Source organism: Dasypus novemcinctus, chromosome 7, assembly GCF_030445035.2.
Source record: "Dasypus novemcinctus isolate mDasNov1 chromosome 7, mDasNov1.1.hap2, whole genome shotgun sequence".
Lineage (NCBI taxonomy): Eukaryota > Metazoa > Chordata > Mammalia > Cingulata > Dasypodidae > Dasypus > Dasypus novemcinctus.
Genome location: NC_080679.1, coordinates 36,356,305 through 36,373,722, shown reverse-complemented (window position 1 = coordinate 36,373,722; position 17,418 = coordinate 36,356,305). Strand labels below are relative to the sequence as shown.

Genomic DNA, 17,418 nt, shown 5'->3' with positions numbered 1-17,418 from the left:
ACATAATAAAAAACTAAGAAAATATGAATACAGTATGAACTTTAGTTAACAACAATACTGTATCAATATTGGTTGAGTAACTGTAATAAATATACCATGCTAAAGTACGATGTTAATAACAAAGGAGACTGAGTGTGGGCTATATGGGAACACTTTGTACTAATGTCACACTTTTTTTCTGGAAATCTGAAACTGTTTTAAAACAAAAGATCAAAGAGAAACAAAGGAAAGATACCATTTAGTAATGTGAAATTTATATGAAATTGAAATTTATATCCAACTTGGAGGTTGGATAGAATTTATCTACAAAATCAAATTTATATGAAATTGAAATTTATATCCAACTTGGAGATTGGATAGAATTTACCTACAAAAGCAAATGGTTCTCTATGGAATGATTTGCAGGATCCTTCAAGCATATGCTAAAATTTGGGGGGAGTAGTAGAATTTGTCTGAAAATGAGTTTCTGTATTTAAGACAGTGTTTTTATCCTCTCCTTACTAAATTTCCATATTCCCATGTAAATGGTTAAAAGACTCAAACACTTAGATGGAAAGTCAGTCTTGGTTTTGAAAACCAAAATATTCTGCCGTCTGCATTCTAAGGAAATTGAGAAATTTTTGCCAGGTAGAGTGCTAGTGAAATCGGATTGAGGAAAAAACCAACTATTAATGTCATACAACTAAAATTTACCCAGAAACTCCCTGAAGCCCCACATATCAGAAGTTGGATATCTTTCTATTTCTTCTGCCCTTCCTCCTTGTCTCCCTTTATCCCTCCTTCTATATCTAGTATTCCTTCTATCTCTGTTACCTTTGCCTGCTCCTTTAAAAATTTTTAAAATTTATTTTATTTTTTAATTGATTGCCTTTTAAAAAAGATATCAATAGATTACAGAAAATGTTACATTTAAAAAAAACACATAAGAAGTTCCCATATACCCCCCCCCCACACCCTTCGCACATCAACCTCCCCTTTTATTAGTAAGGCATTCATTGCATTTGGTGAATACACCCAGGTACCTCTCCTTTTATGCTTTGTACAGATGAGTGGGATGACTCGTTACAATTCCAAGCAGAATGTCTTTGATCCCATATGCAACAGGTTATATATGAAGACTATACTTGTCAGAATGTAATGGTATTTGTCCTGCCTGTTCTTTTGTGGGGTTCATTAAGAGTTACTAAGAATCTCTAAATAGATTCAGAAAGACAACCGTTTTTGGTTGGAGGGAGGGGCAACTTCAAGAGTAATATTTGTTCAGTGGAGCAACAACTGTCTTTTCTGATCGGTGGGTATTGGCATCTTTGAGCAAGAAGTAAGGCCATGAGGGAGAGTGGAAAACCATTCCCACCTACATCCAGAACAAGAAGGTTGTTCTATTTTAGAAGGCAAAGCTTCATTAGCCTCTTAAATTTTACAGTAAATCTGCAGGGAGTTTTAATTTTCAGGGTTAATGAAATTTGTACTTTCTTTTTTCTTCATGTATATTTTAGCAGATAACAAAATATTGAGCTTAGTTCTAATTAGTTTTCATTTCATCCCTGAAAATGCATCAAGGCTCCATCATTTTACATACATTATAAAAGTAATCTTTTTGTTATATCCTGGAAACAGAATACCAGGCACATACAAAAAGAAAAGAAAGAGAGGAAACTATAGGATAAAATTTATAATTTAAGTGTGGGTAGAGGTTTTTTCTCTTGAACACAGCCTAGTTACTTTTTTAAATGAATCAATTTTATTGATACATATTAATAAAGCATACAGTTCATCCAAAGTGTACAATAAGTGGTGTTTAGTATAATCACATAGTTGTGCATTCATCACTTCAATCATTACTAGAACATTTTCATTATTTCAACAACAATAATAATAAAAAACAGACAAACAAAAAAGAAAATCCTTTACCTCTCAATCTCTCTCTGTTCCCCCTGCTGTACATAGCTGTGGTTATTCTTGCACAATTATTTATTTGATTATTAAGCATTTTTATCGAGATGTATTCATGTACCATATGATCTATCCAAAGTGTGTAACCAATGGCTTTTAGTATAATCACAATATTGTGCATTCATCATCTCAAAAGTTTTAGAACAATTTCATTACTCCAAAAAGAGAGACTCCACACCCCTTAGCATTCCTTCCTCAGCCCTACATAAACACTAATCTAATTTTGTCTTTATAAATATATAAATATATAAAAACTAATTCATTATTAAGAAATGGTGATGACAGGACTTGGACCTATTTCTTGATTGATTGTTGTATATTATTTATAATTCAAAAAAATTTATAAAGCAGTTATAAATTATTGAGAAATTTATATATATGTTTATTTCACCTATATTATCTAATTCATTTAATCCATAAAATGAGATTGGAACAGATGTTTTCCCAATTTTACAAATGAGATAACTGAATTCCAGAGAAGTGAATAAATTTCCCCAAAGTCACACATCTAGTAAGAATCCACACCCAGGTCTGTTCGACATTAAAGCATATGTTCTGAGTTACTGGTCTGTTCCAGATTCCAAGGTCTGGAACAGCAAATCAGTCAATCTCTTTAGGAGAATCCAGGCACCTGGCTGAATAAAAATGGACCCACTACTTCTTTAGATATTCCCTAAAAAAAGAGAATATACAATGGGTCTCCAATCATGGTCCCATCCTATATCAATCATGTTGTGAACTACTCTTATAATGTGGAATAAAAGTTGCTACAACAATTTCATCATTTATTTCAGTAATAATGAAAATTGTGACTTTTCCCCATAATTGTAAGGACCTCAAGGAAGGCAAATTTTCAGCCTTTCTATGGTCACAGAAAGTGTTTCAAGTTCTTAATGTTGGGTGACTTGGACACATCGTTTCAGATCTGTTACTTAACTGTTTTTTAAAGCAGAAAAAAAAAAAAAAAAAAAAAAAAGGAACTGAAAGTCTTGGATCAGCTTCACCTTGTATATAAAAATGGAGCTTTTGACTTAAGGGTAATTTATTGCACAAACCTGTTTGATCCTGTAGGCCTAATTCTGAACTTAAGACGGAAACACTTTGTAAAATAATTATTTTCCTTTTGAAGAAGATAGACATGTTTACCCCACTGCCAAGAGTTATCCTACATTTGTTGATGATGAATAGAGTAGATTGCTTAGAAGATACAATAATATATGGGAATTTTTAACTTCTCAGTTCTAATTTATTATCTAACTTTTTGAGGAGATAGAGAATTTCTCCTGTTCAGAGGCATGACTGTAAATTACAGGGAATTATCTAATGCATGATTTCTTTTGCACTCAAAATCTTTGCTAAATAAAATAGTCTTAATATATTTGAGCCTAATGTAGCTCAAATTTAATAGACTATATTGTACTCAGTTTACACTTAATTTAGAATTTAGTTGGTGCATCTCTCTCATGGTTAGAGACATTAAACACAATTCATTAAAAGTCTTCATTATTTTTAAAATGTTTTTATTTTGAAATAATTGTAGATTCACAAGCAGTTGTAAGATATAAGTCAGAGACAACCTGTATCCTACACTTAGTGTCCCCCAGTGGTAAGATGTTTCATAACTACAGTACAATATTACAACTGGGAAACTGACAATGATACAATTAACCTACCTTATTCCAATTTCACTCATTTGTACATGCACTTAGTATGTGTGTGTGTTTAGTTCTGTGCAATTTTATTATGTGTAGCTTTGTGTGAACACTACCCCTGTCAAGATACAGAACAGTTCTAGCATGGTGGTCCCTCGTGCTGCCCTTGTATAGTCATAATCATTTCTGTATCCCCACCCCCCAACCCCACAACCCAATGCCTGGCAACCACTAATCTATTTCCATAGCTGTAATCATTATACAAGTCTTAAAAAGTTAACCATGCTTTGTTTCTAAGTAGTAATCAGACTTTAAAATGCTTACAATGATTTCTTATTTGAACCTATAATTAGCACTATACATGTTAAATATATGTCCCAGAGACTTAAATCTATGGTCTGTTCATGTGCCAGTTAAGCCCTGAATGTCAGCAGAGTTCCAACACCTACTCGCTGGTTCATTGGACTCACCCAGGACAACTAACGAGGAGACAACACCCATCCTAAGGAACAGAGAATGTCTGCAGCTGCAAGCAAGCTCCATCCATCTGCCCCATGGGATCTAAGCCCCCTCTCAATTAGAAACAGAGCAGGCATCACCATCCCAAAATCCTCAAGATTGGGGAATGAACAATGGACTAAAGTAGACTTATTATTATTTTATTATAGACTTATTTTTATTCTAGCAATGAAAAAACTTGTATCATTGATATAAAGGAAGTGGCCACCAGAGGTTCTGAGGAGAGGGAGAAGGAAGAATAGGTGTAATATGGGGATGTTTCAGAACATTGGAATTGTCCTGCATGACATTGCAATGATAGATACAGGCCATTATACATTTAAAAAAAAAGATTTATTTATTTGTACCCCCTGTTGCACTCACCATCTGCTGATCTTCTCTTTAGAAGGTACCAGGAACTGAACCTGGGACTTCCTATGTGGGAAAGAGGTGCTCAATCACTTGAGCCACCTCAGCGACCCAGGCCATTATACATTTTGCCATAACCTGTAAAATTGTTTGGGACAGAGTGTAAGCAATAGCCTATGATTAGTACCAATGCTTCCATATGGGTTCATCAATTATAACAAATGTACCACACTAATGAAAGATGTTGTTACTGTGGGAAAGTGTGGGAGAGGGAGGGGATGGGGCATATGGGAATCCCTTATATTTTTTATGCAACATTTATGTAATCTAAAGCTTCTTTAAAAATAAACAAATTTTTAAAAAAGTGAGAGAAAAGTAATATGTAAAAAGGGTGGGTGCTCTATGTGATCTATGCTGCAATCTTAACTATTTTTGAGGCATAGTATAGAAAGAGTGATCTTCATTTATTGAACAATTTTCAGTCTTCTTGCATAAACAGGGTCAATAGAATTTATATATATTTACAGCCAAATGTGCAAAACGAACTGGTTTTCAGATTTAGTTCTGAGTTAGAGGTTAGTGAGTAAAGCTTTAAAAACTTTAAGAAGGGCTATGTATTTGTAAGCATGTGTTTGTGTGTATATTATACTGTGTATTTTATTCATATGGCTTGTTTTCCTTTGAATTAAAAAAGGAATAAATAAGGAAACACTTTCATGGTTGGTGATTTAATTAAAGGGGTATGGCTAAATAACAATTTCCTCCAAGTTTTAATATAACACAGATTTTTTTCAATATTTTAATCTCATTATAAATAATTATCAATAATAATATGTGTGTTCATTTTTAAACTACTTCACAATATAAAAACTTTGGCTGTCCTCAAAAGAAAGCACACTCCTGAGAATGGCATTGCCATTTAAGAAAGTGAAATAAAATAATCATAGATATATATGTCCTTTTTTGAGGCCTGTGTGAAAACATGGAGTAGAGAGTTAGGGGAAAAAAACCTTTTGGCCCATTAATACTAGGATATATGAGAGACCCTGAATTCCAGGGAAAACCTATTTCTACAGACTGACTCACCTTTCTCATGGACTATGGGAAATGGAATGACTAGCTTAGAAGGGTATTGATTCATCTTAAATATTATTCTAATCCTTCTAAAACTAATGTCAGATTTGATATATGAATATTGTAATAACTTTTTAAGAGAGTATCATATATTAAAGACGCTTCAGTTTACTTAGATGATATTTTTTCGAAATTATGAAATAGTCATAATTTTAAAACTTTAAAAAAATCAGTTCATAGCATTTTTTAATATATTGTGTTTTTTTTAGGGTAGGACAAAAACTTTAAAAATATATATTAAACTTTTTATTTTGAGATAATTGTAGATTCATATGAAGTTGTAAGAAATAATTCAGAGAAATCTCATGTGCCCTTTGCTCAGTTTCCCACAATGATAGCTTCTTGCAAAACTATAGTATAATGTCACAACCAAGATATTGACACTGATGCAATCAAGATTAATAATATTTCCATCTCCCAAAGGATCCCACCTGTTACTCCTTTATAGTCGTTTGCACTTCCTCCTTCCCAGCACCATCCTTCATCCCTGGCAACCACTAATATATATTCCTTTTCTATATTTTTGTCATTTCAAGAATGTTTTGTAAATGGAATCATACAGCAGGTAACCTTTTCTAATTACCTTACTTTTCACTCTGAATTCTCTGGAGATTTACCTAGATTGTTGTATTTCTCAAGAATAGTTCTTTTTATATTGCTGAGTGGTATTTAATGGTTTGGATGTATCACAGTTTGTCTAACCGTTTAACCATTGAAGGACATCTGAATTGTCTCCAATTTTTGGCTATCATGAATAAAGCTACTAAAAACATTTGTTGTACAAATTTTCGTGTGAACATAAGTCTTCATTTCTCTATGTTAATTACGAAGGGGTGCAATTGCCGAGTTGTATTGCTGTGGCTAAGAAATTGCTAAATTGTTTTTGGAAGTAGCCATACAATTTTACATCCTGACTGGCAATGTTTGAGTTGATTCAGATTCTCCATATCCTCCCCAGTATTTGAATTCATTAGTTTTCATTTTATCCATTCTGATAGGTATGCAGTGATAGCTCATTGTGGTTTCAATTTGCATTTCCCGAATGGCCAATAATGTTAAAAATCTTTTCATGTGATTATTTAGCAGTTCTATATCCTCTTTGGTGAAGTGTCTCTTCAGATCTTTTGCCCTTTTTCTAATTGGATTGTTTGGCTTTTTTTTTTACTGCTGAGTTTTGAGAATTCTTTATATATTATACATATAACTCCTATGATGGATATATGTTTTGCAAATATTTTCTCCCACTTTGTAGCTTATACTTTCATTCTCTTAACAAGGCCTTTGACAAAGGTAAAGTTTTTAATTTTGATGAGGTCCAGTTTGTAAATTTTTACTTTTATTTATTTGCTTTTTGTGTCAAGTCTAAGAACTCTTTACCAAGTCCTATATCCTAAATATTTTTCTTCTGTTTTTTCCCCAAATTCTTTAGTTTCACATTTTATATGTATCTCTATGATCCATTTTGAGTTAATTTTTGTATAATGTGTGAGAGTAAGGTTAAGGTTCATTTCTTTGCCTGAAAACAATTTCCAATTGTTTTCAGCACCATTTGTTGAAAAGGCTATCTTTCCTCCATTGAGTTGCATTTGCATCTTTGTGAAAATCAGTTGTGCATATTTGTGTGGGTCTATTTCTGTGTCTTCTATTCTATTCCATTGATCTGTGTCATTCCTATACCAACACCATTTAGTCTTGATTACTGTAGCTATAAAATAAGTCTTGAAATTGATAGACTGATTGTTGCCATTTTTTTCTTCTTTTTCAGAATTCTTTTAGCTATTTTAGTTCCTTTTCCTTTACATGTATATTTGAGGAATACATTTTCTATATCTGCAAAGATCTTTCAGGGATTTTGATAGGAATTCTGTCAAACATTGTATCAATTTGGGGAGAATTGACATTTTACTATGTCAAATAATCTTCCAATCCATAAAAATGGTATGGCTTTCCTTTTATTTAGATATTCTTTGATTTCTTTCATCAACATTGTTTAATTTTCAGAAACAAGTTCTGTATGTTTTGTGGATTTATACCTAAGTATTTCTGTATTTTTAGTGTTTGTAAATGGAAATGTATTTTTAATTCTGGTGTCCGCCGTGTGTTCATTGCTAGTAAATAGAAATACAGTTTTTGTATGTTTATCTTGTGTCTTGCAACCTCATTGCATACACATGAATTTTAGGAGTATTTTTTGAGTTGCTTTGATATTTTCTATGTAAATAATCATATCATCTGCGAATAGGGACGGTTTTATCTCTTCCTTTCTAATCATATGGATTAGACTGTCCTGGCTAGAACTTCTAACACTATGTTGAATAAGAGTTGTCAGAGTGGACATCCTTGCCTTGTTCTTGATCTTAGCATGAAAACATTCAGTCTCACCATAAAGTATGTTAATTGTAGGTGTTTTCATAGTTACCCTTTATAAAATTGAAGAAGTTCCCTCAATTAGTCTGAGTTCTTCAGGGAAACTGAACTGACAACATATATGTATATATATGTATCTATGCTATATGTAAATATTAAGATATTTATTATAGGAATTGGCTCATGTAACCATGACAGTTAGCAAGTCTGAATCCTGCAAATCGGAAACTTGATGAAGGTAATATTGAATTCCCCAGGATAAACCACAAGTTTGAAACCCTGATGAAGGTGACATTGAATTCCCCATGAGAAGTTGGCTGGCTGAAGTAGAGATAGAATTCCTCTGACTGCTGAAATTCTCAGTTCTTATTTTAAGGTCACCAACTGATTGGATGACACCTTCTCATTGGGGAAGGCAATCTTGTTTGTTGATTGTAGATGTTATCAGCATTCAAGTGACTAATGATTTAAATCCATCTAGGAAATACCTCACAGTAACCATTAGGCCAGTGCTTGCTTGACCAAACAACTGGACACCTAGCCAAGTTTACACATGAAATTAGCCATCACATTTCCCTTCCTTTTTGTCTTAGTTTTTATGATGAGTAGGTGTTGAATTTGATCAAATGATTTTTCTGCATTGATTGATATGGATCATGTGCTTTTTCTTCTTTAGCTTATTAATATGGTACATCTGATGGATTGATTTGCAAATATTGAAACAGCCTTACATCCCTGGAAAGGACAAGTGTGTAATTATATATATATATATATATATATATAAATATATAAAATATATGTATATATAGTTTCTTATTGTATCATATATATTGTGAGTGTGATATATATATATATATATATATAACTTTATCCTATCTGCTTATATTTTCTTAAGGATATTTGCGTCTATATTCACAAAGATATTGATTTGTAGTTTTCTTGTTTATACCATTTTTTGTCTGTTTTTGGTGTCTGGGTAATACTAGCTTCATAAAATGAAATGGGGACTGGTCCCTTCTTTCCTATTATCTGGGACACATTGTGTAGGATTGGTATTAATTCTTCAGCAAAATTCTCTGGGCCTGGAGATTTATGGGTTTGGAATTTTAAAATTATGAATTCAGTTTCCTTAATAGTAATAAGGATATTCATATTATCTATTTTATATATATTATCCTTTCAGCACTTTCTCATGTGAAATCCTCTGCCGTATCAATTTGTTATGTGTTTGGGGTCACTTTGAGTCTTGAATTTGTGGTCTATGTCTTTTCTCAAATTTGGAACATTTTCAACCATTATTCTTTTTCAGTCTACTGTCTTTCTCTTCTCCTTCTGGGACTTTGAGTGCACAAATGTTAGCTCTTTTGTTGTAGTCCCACAGGTCCCTGAAGCTCTGATCAGTATTTTTTTAGTCTATTTTCTTTCTTTTGTTCTCACTGTTTAATTTTTAGTGTTCTGCCTTCATTTTCTTGATTCTTTCTTATCTTCTGCATTCTGACATGGAGCTCATCTAATAAACTTTTTATTGTTTTCCGTCCTGAAATTTCCATTTGTTTCTTCTTTATATCTTCTGTTTCTATGCTGAGGCTTTTTATGTTTTCATGTGTTTTAGATTTGTTTACAATTGTTCATTGAGGCATTTTGTCACAGGTGCTTTACCATCTTTTCCAGATAATTCTAACATCCCTGTCATTTTGGAGTTGGTATCTATTGATTATCTTTTTCATTCAAGTTGAAATCTTCACTTGCATGACAAGGTACTGGGGTCTGGGGACTGAACCTGGGGCCTTGTATGTTGGATGCCAGCACTCAACCACTAAGCAACGTTGGCTTTCCTAAGTTGGTTTTTTTGCTTGCTCTTTTTTTTCAGGAGGCACTGGGGAATGAACCTGGGACCTTCCATGTGGGAGGCAGGTTCTCAACTGCTTAAGCCACATCTGACCCAGACAAGTGATTTTTGATTGAAGTTAAGACATTTTTGTATTGTATTATGAATGTCTGAATCTTATTTAATCTTGACTTATCTGACATGGCTCTGGCTGGAGAAATTGGGATGCCATCTATCTACTGCTAGGTGGTAGTGGAAGGCAATGTTCCCTAGTCATACTCTGTTGACACTTGAGGAGTGGGGTTTATAATTACTGATGGGTGAGGGTGTGAATAATGCTCCCCATTGATAGCACAGTGATGATAGTATTGTTACTGCTTGGCTGACTTCCTACTAGGTCTCCTCTGACACCATCCCAGTGGCGAGGTGGAGGATACCTTGTTGCTGCTACCTTGAATCATATTCACTCATACCACAGGTGGGATGGGGGCTTTAGGCAGCCTTATTTCAGGCCAGTGGGATGAATGTATCAGCTACCTACTTTGCTTTCTCTGAAACCACTACAATGAGAGTATTGAGCCTTATGGCCTCACAAGGGCGGAAATCCAGGCACGCCACTTGGCCTTTGCTGGTGTGGGTTGGGGTGGGTTGCATTTATTTTTCTGTGGTGTTTGACTGGGGTAGAGGGATTATTGTCTAAAAGTTTTCTGTCTTGATAGGCTGCTCCTTCCTTAGTTCTTGGCTAGAAAGAAACTTTTCCTGAGGTTTTTTTGGTCTGTGCCTATTGGTGTTTCTGAGTTGCTAGCTTTTTCAACTCCAAATCAAGGATGCACGAGGCCAAAAGAAAACATAGGAAAGTCACCACTGAGTCATTCCTTAGGGCCCCAGGTCCCTAGCCAGTCTGCTTTCTTCACTATACCCTTTCAGAATCTTTTGAGATACATTATCTCTCTCTCTCTCTCTCTCTCTCTCTATATATATATATATATATCCCAGAGTTTTTATTTGTACTTACTGGGAGGAATAAGGAAAGGTAAATGGACCCCAGAAACCCAGAGTTGAAGTTCTGGACAGATTTTTGGATTCATGTTATTTGAAGATGGAATAAATGTAAATATTGTAATTTTGAGAATTTACAGATTCTGACACTAAGATTGATATCTATAGTGACAACTTTGGGAAATTTCAATAAAACATACACTATCATATTAGGGTTTCTTTTAGCTGCCAGGTTTGTGACAGATTGAATTCAACATTTTATTTCAAATCATAAATGATCACTCAGGAAAAATATTAACCATTTTTGTAAATATAACATTTTCTTTTTGTTGCAATTGTTTTTTGAGTAACAGTTGTTGAATATGAAGACTATTTTAAGTATACTATCATATTAATGTCACTCTATGGTAAAGAACACTTGTATCTGTAATAAAGGAGGAAGTGAAAACAATGTACAAGACAACTATTTTCTTGCTCTCATTTGAAATGGCTAAAGATCAACTTGATAGATTATGAATTATCATACCATAATCAAACTTGGTCTTGGTTAAACGAGCCTCATTTTAACAGCAAAGTATCTCTAGAAACTATCATTTATAGGCTGCTATGGCTCTGAAAAGTTTATCCCCAAAATAGGCTGCTTCTGCACAAAAGGAAACACAAATGAGTAAGTTCAAGAAAAATGGTACAAGAGGTCATTTGAAATGTTCCTGCTTGATAATTGTGGTCAAATTTCTCTGAAACAAATTTATAGTTCTGAAACTTGGTCAAAGCTTACCCTGTGTTTTCTAGGATTGAAGTAAAAGAAAATAACTACTTAAAGAAAAAACGCTAAACAAAACAAAAAACATAACAGCTAGAAAACCCACCCAAACAAACCAAACCTGAATAGTGCCCTTACTGTTTCTAGAGAATGAATAGAAAGGACTTAAATGTTTCTGCCAAGTCCACTCAGATGATTCACCTGTTTCCATTTCGTTCTTTTTTTTGATAAGTGAGATTTTATGGCTCATTTTTAGTGTAGTTACTGCCTCAGTATCTTGGTTGTGTTACCCTGATAGCTAAATTCTGGTATGTATTCCAATCCGCAAAATTAGTTTTTGCTTAGTCTCTCATTACACAAAGAATATTAACATAAATTTGGGCATTCAGCTATGGATACAATCTAGAAATCTCCAAAACTATATACTTGCCTATTCATTGAGCTATTCTGTGCTATAAAATATATTAGAAATTAATAAGCTCATTCTTTTCAGGAATACAACATGTTTTCTTTAATGCTAAATTGAGTTCTTATGATAGATTTTCTTTCTGTATCTTCCAGATCAGTTTAAATTATGTCTATCATTTTATGTCATTTAAAATCATAATTATCAGTAATCTCTAGGTGTGTTTCCTATGGCCCATCATGTAGACATCTTTATATTTCTCATGTTCAGTCCATAATGTCTTATTGCACAACCTACTAAAAGCTTATATTTGCCCTTCCTTTAAAGCATGATGCTAGAGAACAGATGAAGTTGCATCTTGAAATTAAAGACTCAGGCTTTGCAAAGGATTGTATTATTGGGAGTATGTTGTTTAGGCAAATTTATAGGTTTTATCATCTCATTTAATTTAAGAATCTTTAAATCCCTAACAGTAAACAGAAATACAAAAATCTGGACCCTATATTGTTAATAAATTCACAGAAAACAGAATTATTCTTTTTCTTTGAAGCATATGACCACCAGCTGAAAATTGTGGTTGTTTAACAATAAGCTACACATTTTTTGATACCTCCCTTCAAGAGATGGAGATTAGTTCCTCTCCCATTGAGTGAGCGGTGGGGGGGAGGGGAGGTTAGCTATCTTTCCATTTATTTAGGTCTTTAATTTCTTTCAATAATGTTTTGTAGCTTTCAGAGTATAAGTTTTACACTTCTTTTGTTAAGTTTATTCCTAAGTATTTTATTATTTTTTTCTTTATTGGAGAAGTTGTGGGTTTACAAGATTCTCATATACCATCCTATTATTAACACCTGTTACTTGCCTTTAACAAACAGAATATGGCTGAACTAACTGTGAGTGACTTCGGAGAGTATGTCATACAAGACTTTGTGTTTACTTTAGTCCATTGTTCATCTTCAATCTTGAGGATTTTGGGATGGTGATACCTACTCTGTTTCTAATTGAGAGGGAGCTTAGGGCCCATGGATCAGATGGATGGAACTATCTTGCTTGCAGCTGCAGACATTCTCTGTTCCTTGGGATGGTTATTGTCCATCATCATCTCCTTGTTAGTTGTCCTGGATGAGTCCAGTTAACTGGAGAGAGTAGGTGTTGCTGAGATTGAGGGCTCAACTGGCACATGAACAGACCAAAGATTTAAGTCTCTGGGACATATATTTAACAAATATAGTGCTAATTATAGGTTCAAATAAAAGGAGCAGAAGAGCATATGTAGGGAAACTGTAAATGAGTGTAACATGGGAGCATTTTTGGGACATTGGAATTGTCCTGCATGACATTGCAATGATGGATACAGGCCATTATACAATTTACCATAACCTATAAAATTGTGCAGGCAGAGTGTAAATTGTAATGTAAACTACAGTCCACAGTTAGTAGCAATCTTCAATATGTGTTCATCAATTCTAACAAATGTACCGCTTAAATGAAAGATGTTGTTAATGTGGGAAAGTGTGGGAGGGGAGATGGTGGGGCATATGGCATATGTGAATCCCCTATATTTATATGTAACGTCTTTGTAATCTAAAGCTTCTTTGAAAAAAAAATGGCTTTGTGGTTTATTCCTTGCTTTCTGGGATCTCTCATTCTGGGGAGTCAGCTGCTAAGTTCTAAAAACATTCAAGCATTTCTCCATACGGAGAAAACCACATGGTGAGGACCTGAGGCCTCCTCCCAATAGTCTTAGTGGAGCTGGTGCTAATGGCCACGTGAGTGGGCTGTCTTGGGAGTGGATCCTCCAGCCACAGTCAGGTGTTCAGTGGTACCATCCCTGGCTGAAGTCTTGACTGCAGCCTCATGAGAAACTCTACGTGAGAGGCACCTAGCTATTAATAATTTTCTCCCAAGCTATGAGATAATTAATGTTTGTTGTTTTAAGCCATACAGTTTTGAGGTAATTTGTTACACAGCTGTAGAGAACAAATATAGATTTTTTTTCCCTTTGTATTCTGTTCCTTTGGAACCACCCTTGGTACCAGATGAATTGTATTATGTTAGGTGGAAGCATGACTTTGTTGTTGTCTTTTTGGAAATTAAATGTAGTTTAAAGAGATGTTTATGGGTACCAACTTGACAGGGATAGATTGTTCTTGTATTGTAATGTGTCAACTTGTCTAGGTTAAACTGCATTTTTCAGAATTCCTTTCCCTCTATGTTTCTGGTTAAGGTGAGTCAAACAAGCCTTTTTTTCATGAGGGGTTGAAAGGTAGAAGGGAAGCAGCAACTTTTTTATTTTTTTTAACACTCAGAAGTTTAAGGCAGGTGGTTTCATATCTCACACACACTTTCAATTACCTGCTCACTCACCTCCTTGGTGTGGGATAGCAGTGAAGCCTGGAAAGGTGTAGACCTTTCCCTGGATCCTCCTTTAGCTTCTCTGACTCCTGGGCCAGGTGTGTTTTTAGGTTTCCTACAGGACACCCAAATCAATGTTGGAGGCACTGAAATTTAACGAGTTCCAATGTATCCTTGTGGCTTCTAGTGTATGCTCCTAGTTCTCATCTTCTCTTTTTACCTGGCTGACCTGTGGATTTCAAGCTCCGGCATCAGAAACAAAAACTGAAGTTTACAGAGACTCTTTAACCAACTCCTACAATTAGATATGGTCAAATCCCTATAACACACTTCATTCTATTTCTATTTCTTAGTTTTCTTTTCCTCTGATTGAAATTTAAATGGAATAATGATCTTTACTACCACCTTATATCTTCAAATATGTTGATTCTCAAACTCATTAAAGTAAGCAGAAGAATAACCAGGGGTTCTTGTGAAACATGACGATTATCAGTCTCTACCTCCAGAAATAAATTCTGATTCAGTGGGTCTGGTGTGCAGCCTAGAAATCTATGTTTTACACAGGCATTAAATTCAGATGCTCCAAGCACCACACATGGAATAAGCACTTAGTTTATGAATATTTTATTATATTTAAGATGTGTTTCATTGAAATTAAAGTTTTCCAATAATAGAATATCCTTTACACTACTGATGGTCTCCATCCAGAGAGTGCTTATCAAGTATATTTTTGTAAGTTAGAAATATGCTCTTGGGTAAGAACGGATAGAAAGTCATTAGAGACACACAGGTTTCTTTAAAGGAGCTCAGAGGCTACTGAAACAGACATGTAGAAATACTATCAAAGTTAAATAATGCCCATTTAGTGAATATATTGTATTGGGTATTGTAATATATACTAAACACAAAAATAAAAGCGTGATAAACTCTGCCCATATTGTGGGTGGGTGAAGTTGCAGATGAGGAGAGTCAGATTAGGAGTGGGCATGGGTGAGTCAAGGATAGCTTCACAGAAAAGATCGTGATTAAGAGAGGTCGGGAAAAAACTCCTTCCTAAGCAAATTCCTGTAGGGAAAGGTAATGTTCTTCCCAGGCCACCACTGTGTTTTATCACCACCATCACAAGTCACATCTCCCTCCCTCCCTCCCTCCCTCCCTCCCTCCCTCCCTCCCTCCCTCCCTCCCTCCCTCCCTCCCTCCCTCCCTCCCTCCTCCTTTCTTTCTTTCTTTCTTTCTTTCTTTCTTTCTTTCTTTCTTTCTTTCTTTCTTTCTTTCTTTCTTTCTTTCTTTCTTTCTTTCTTTCTTTCTTTCTTTCTTTCTTTCTTTCTTTCTTTCTTTCTTTCGTCTGTCATCTATCTACATCATTAATAATCTGTCTCTCCAACTATTTAAATGAGGAGAATTGTACTGTGGTGTTAGGGACATTTCTCTAGGAGTATAAATTTATTAACTTTAGAAAGAAACTTCTGTGTTGGGGTCTTATAAAATACTATTCTAATACATCATTGTGTTTCTATTAACAATGATTTCCAGATAATGCTTTGAGAAATTCTGTGGATTCTCAGAACGGATTCAGGGATAAGGGAAGTTTAAAATTAGTGACAGTGTGATTCTGCAATCTCCTTCGCCTAGGCTTCAGCCAGAGCACTCCTGCTATTATATATATATGTATTAATATATGGGGTTCTCTCATGAGATTTTATTTGAAGAAATAAGATTTGAAAACAAAAGGCTTGACTATAATATCAACCACATTATTTTTCCCTTAAAAAGTATTTAGTAAATATTGATCTAGTGCAAAATAAATACGTTGGTGCATATCTCACCATTACAGAGTTAGGGTGCTAACGTAAAAGGGCAGTGAGAGATTTGGAATAACCCCTTTATTCCATTGATGAGTAAACTGAAGACCAAAGATGTTAAATGATTTTCCAAGGTTTCACTGGTGCTATTTTGGTAGAGCTAAATTTAGTCTTCCATTCCATTGCTTTCTAAGTGTCACAATTGATATCACTTATTGCAAGAGAATTCATAAACTATTGGGTCTTCATAGCATTCCAGGAAAATTTATATCTGTTTATTATATTTTTCTAATTATAATAAATGTAATATAATTACCTAATTATATTAAAATTTTCTTCACATTTTCTGGTATGAGTTTTTTTTTTTTTCCTTTAGGCTAATCAGGTAAAAGTAAACTTATCCTAAAATCTTATACACTGACAGATTTTGAATTTTGAATTAGGTCAAGGGCTATTTCAGATAACTTGAAAGCAAAACTATAATTTCAATAATATGAGAAGATAAAATAAGGAAAGCTTGTATTATAGCTATATTTTAAAAAATGATGGGAATGTTTTTCTCTCTTTGTTTTTTGTGTTTTGTTTATTTTTACAGTTGGATGCTGATGGCACTATTACTATAGAAGAACAGATTGTCCTTGTGCTGAAAGCTAAAGTTCAGTGTGAACTCAACATAACAGCTCAGCTCCAGGAGGGAGGTAAAGATTTTAAGAAAATTGTGTCCCACCCTTTTCTCTCCACCTCATTTCTCCAAATGATTGCTGATTTTCCCCGTTTAGTTTTAAAGAGATCCTTATCAGTCATTTCATATTTCCAGGTAGAGAGGTGTATGGTAGAATAATGCTCTTTTTTTCTCTTCACTTATTCGCTCCTTCTTTCTTATGGAAGGGGTGATTTGCCTGACCAGTGAATTTGGGAACAGCAATTGGGCATGTGCACACCAGCTCCCTCTTCAGGCCTCTTTTGAGACCTGTCTGCTTGCCGAGAACATGCCCTACTCCTTCTGTAATTCCTTTCAGTTAGTTACAAAATCAAGTGGGAAGGACGATATTACCGAGTTCCCTAAATTTCCAACAATCTGAATATAGCAAATAGTTTTCTTAAAGCCATGCATATATAATAAAATACGCAATTTGATATCTGTTTCAATCTAGTTTCCAACTATTAAAACATTTTTTTTCCGATTGATTTCTCAGTTGGTTGTGATCAGAGAATGCGGTCTGCATGATACAGACTAAATGGCATATATTGTGATAAATTTTGATAAATACTTAATGTAATCTTCAAAAGAT

General features: G+C 34.3%; 1 protein-coding gene across 2 annotated transcripts in view; it reads left to right on the top strand.

The window, feature by feature from the left end:
• The window catches only part of PTH2R (parathyroid hormone 2 receptor), a 235,649-nt gene that overhangs the window by 91,654 nt on the left and 126,577 nt on the right, over positions 1-17,418 (top strand). For both annotated transcript variants that reach the window (XM_071216163.1, XM_058300261.2), the window contains one exon: positions 16,722-16,824. In XM_071216163.1, coding sequence (XP_071072264.1) covers positions 16,722-16,824 — 103 coding nt within the window. The remainder of the gene's footprint in view (positions 1-16,721; positions 16,825-17,418) is intronic.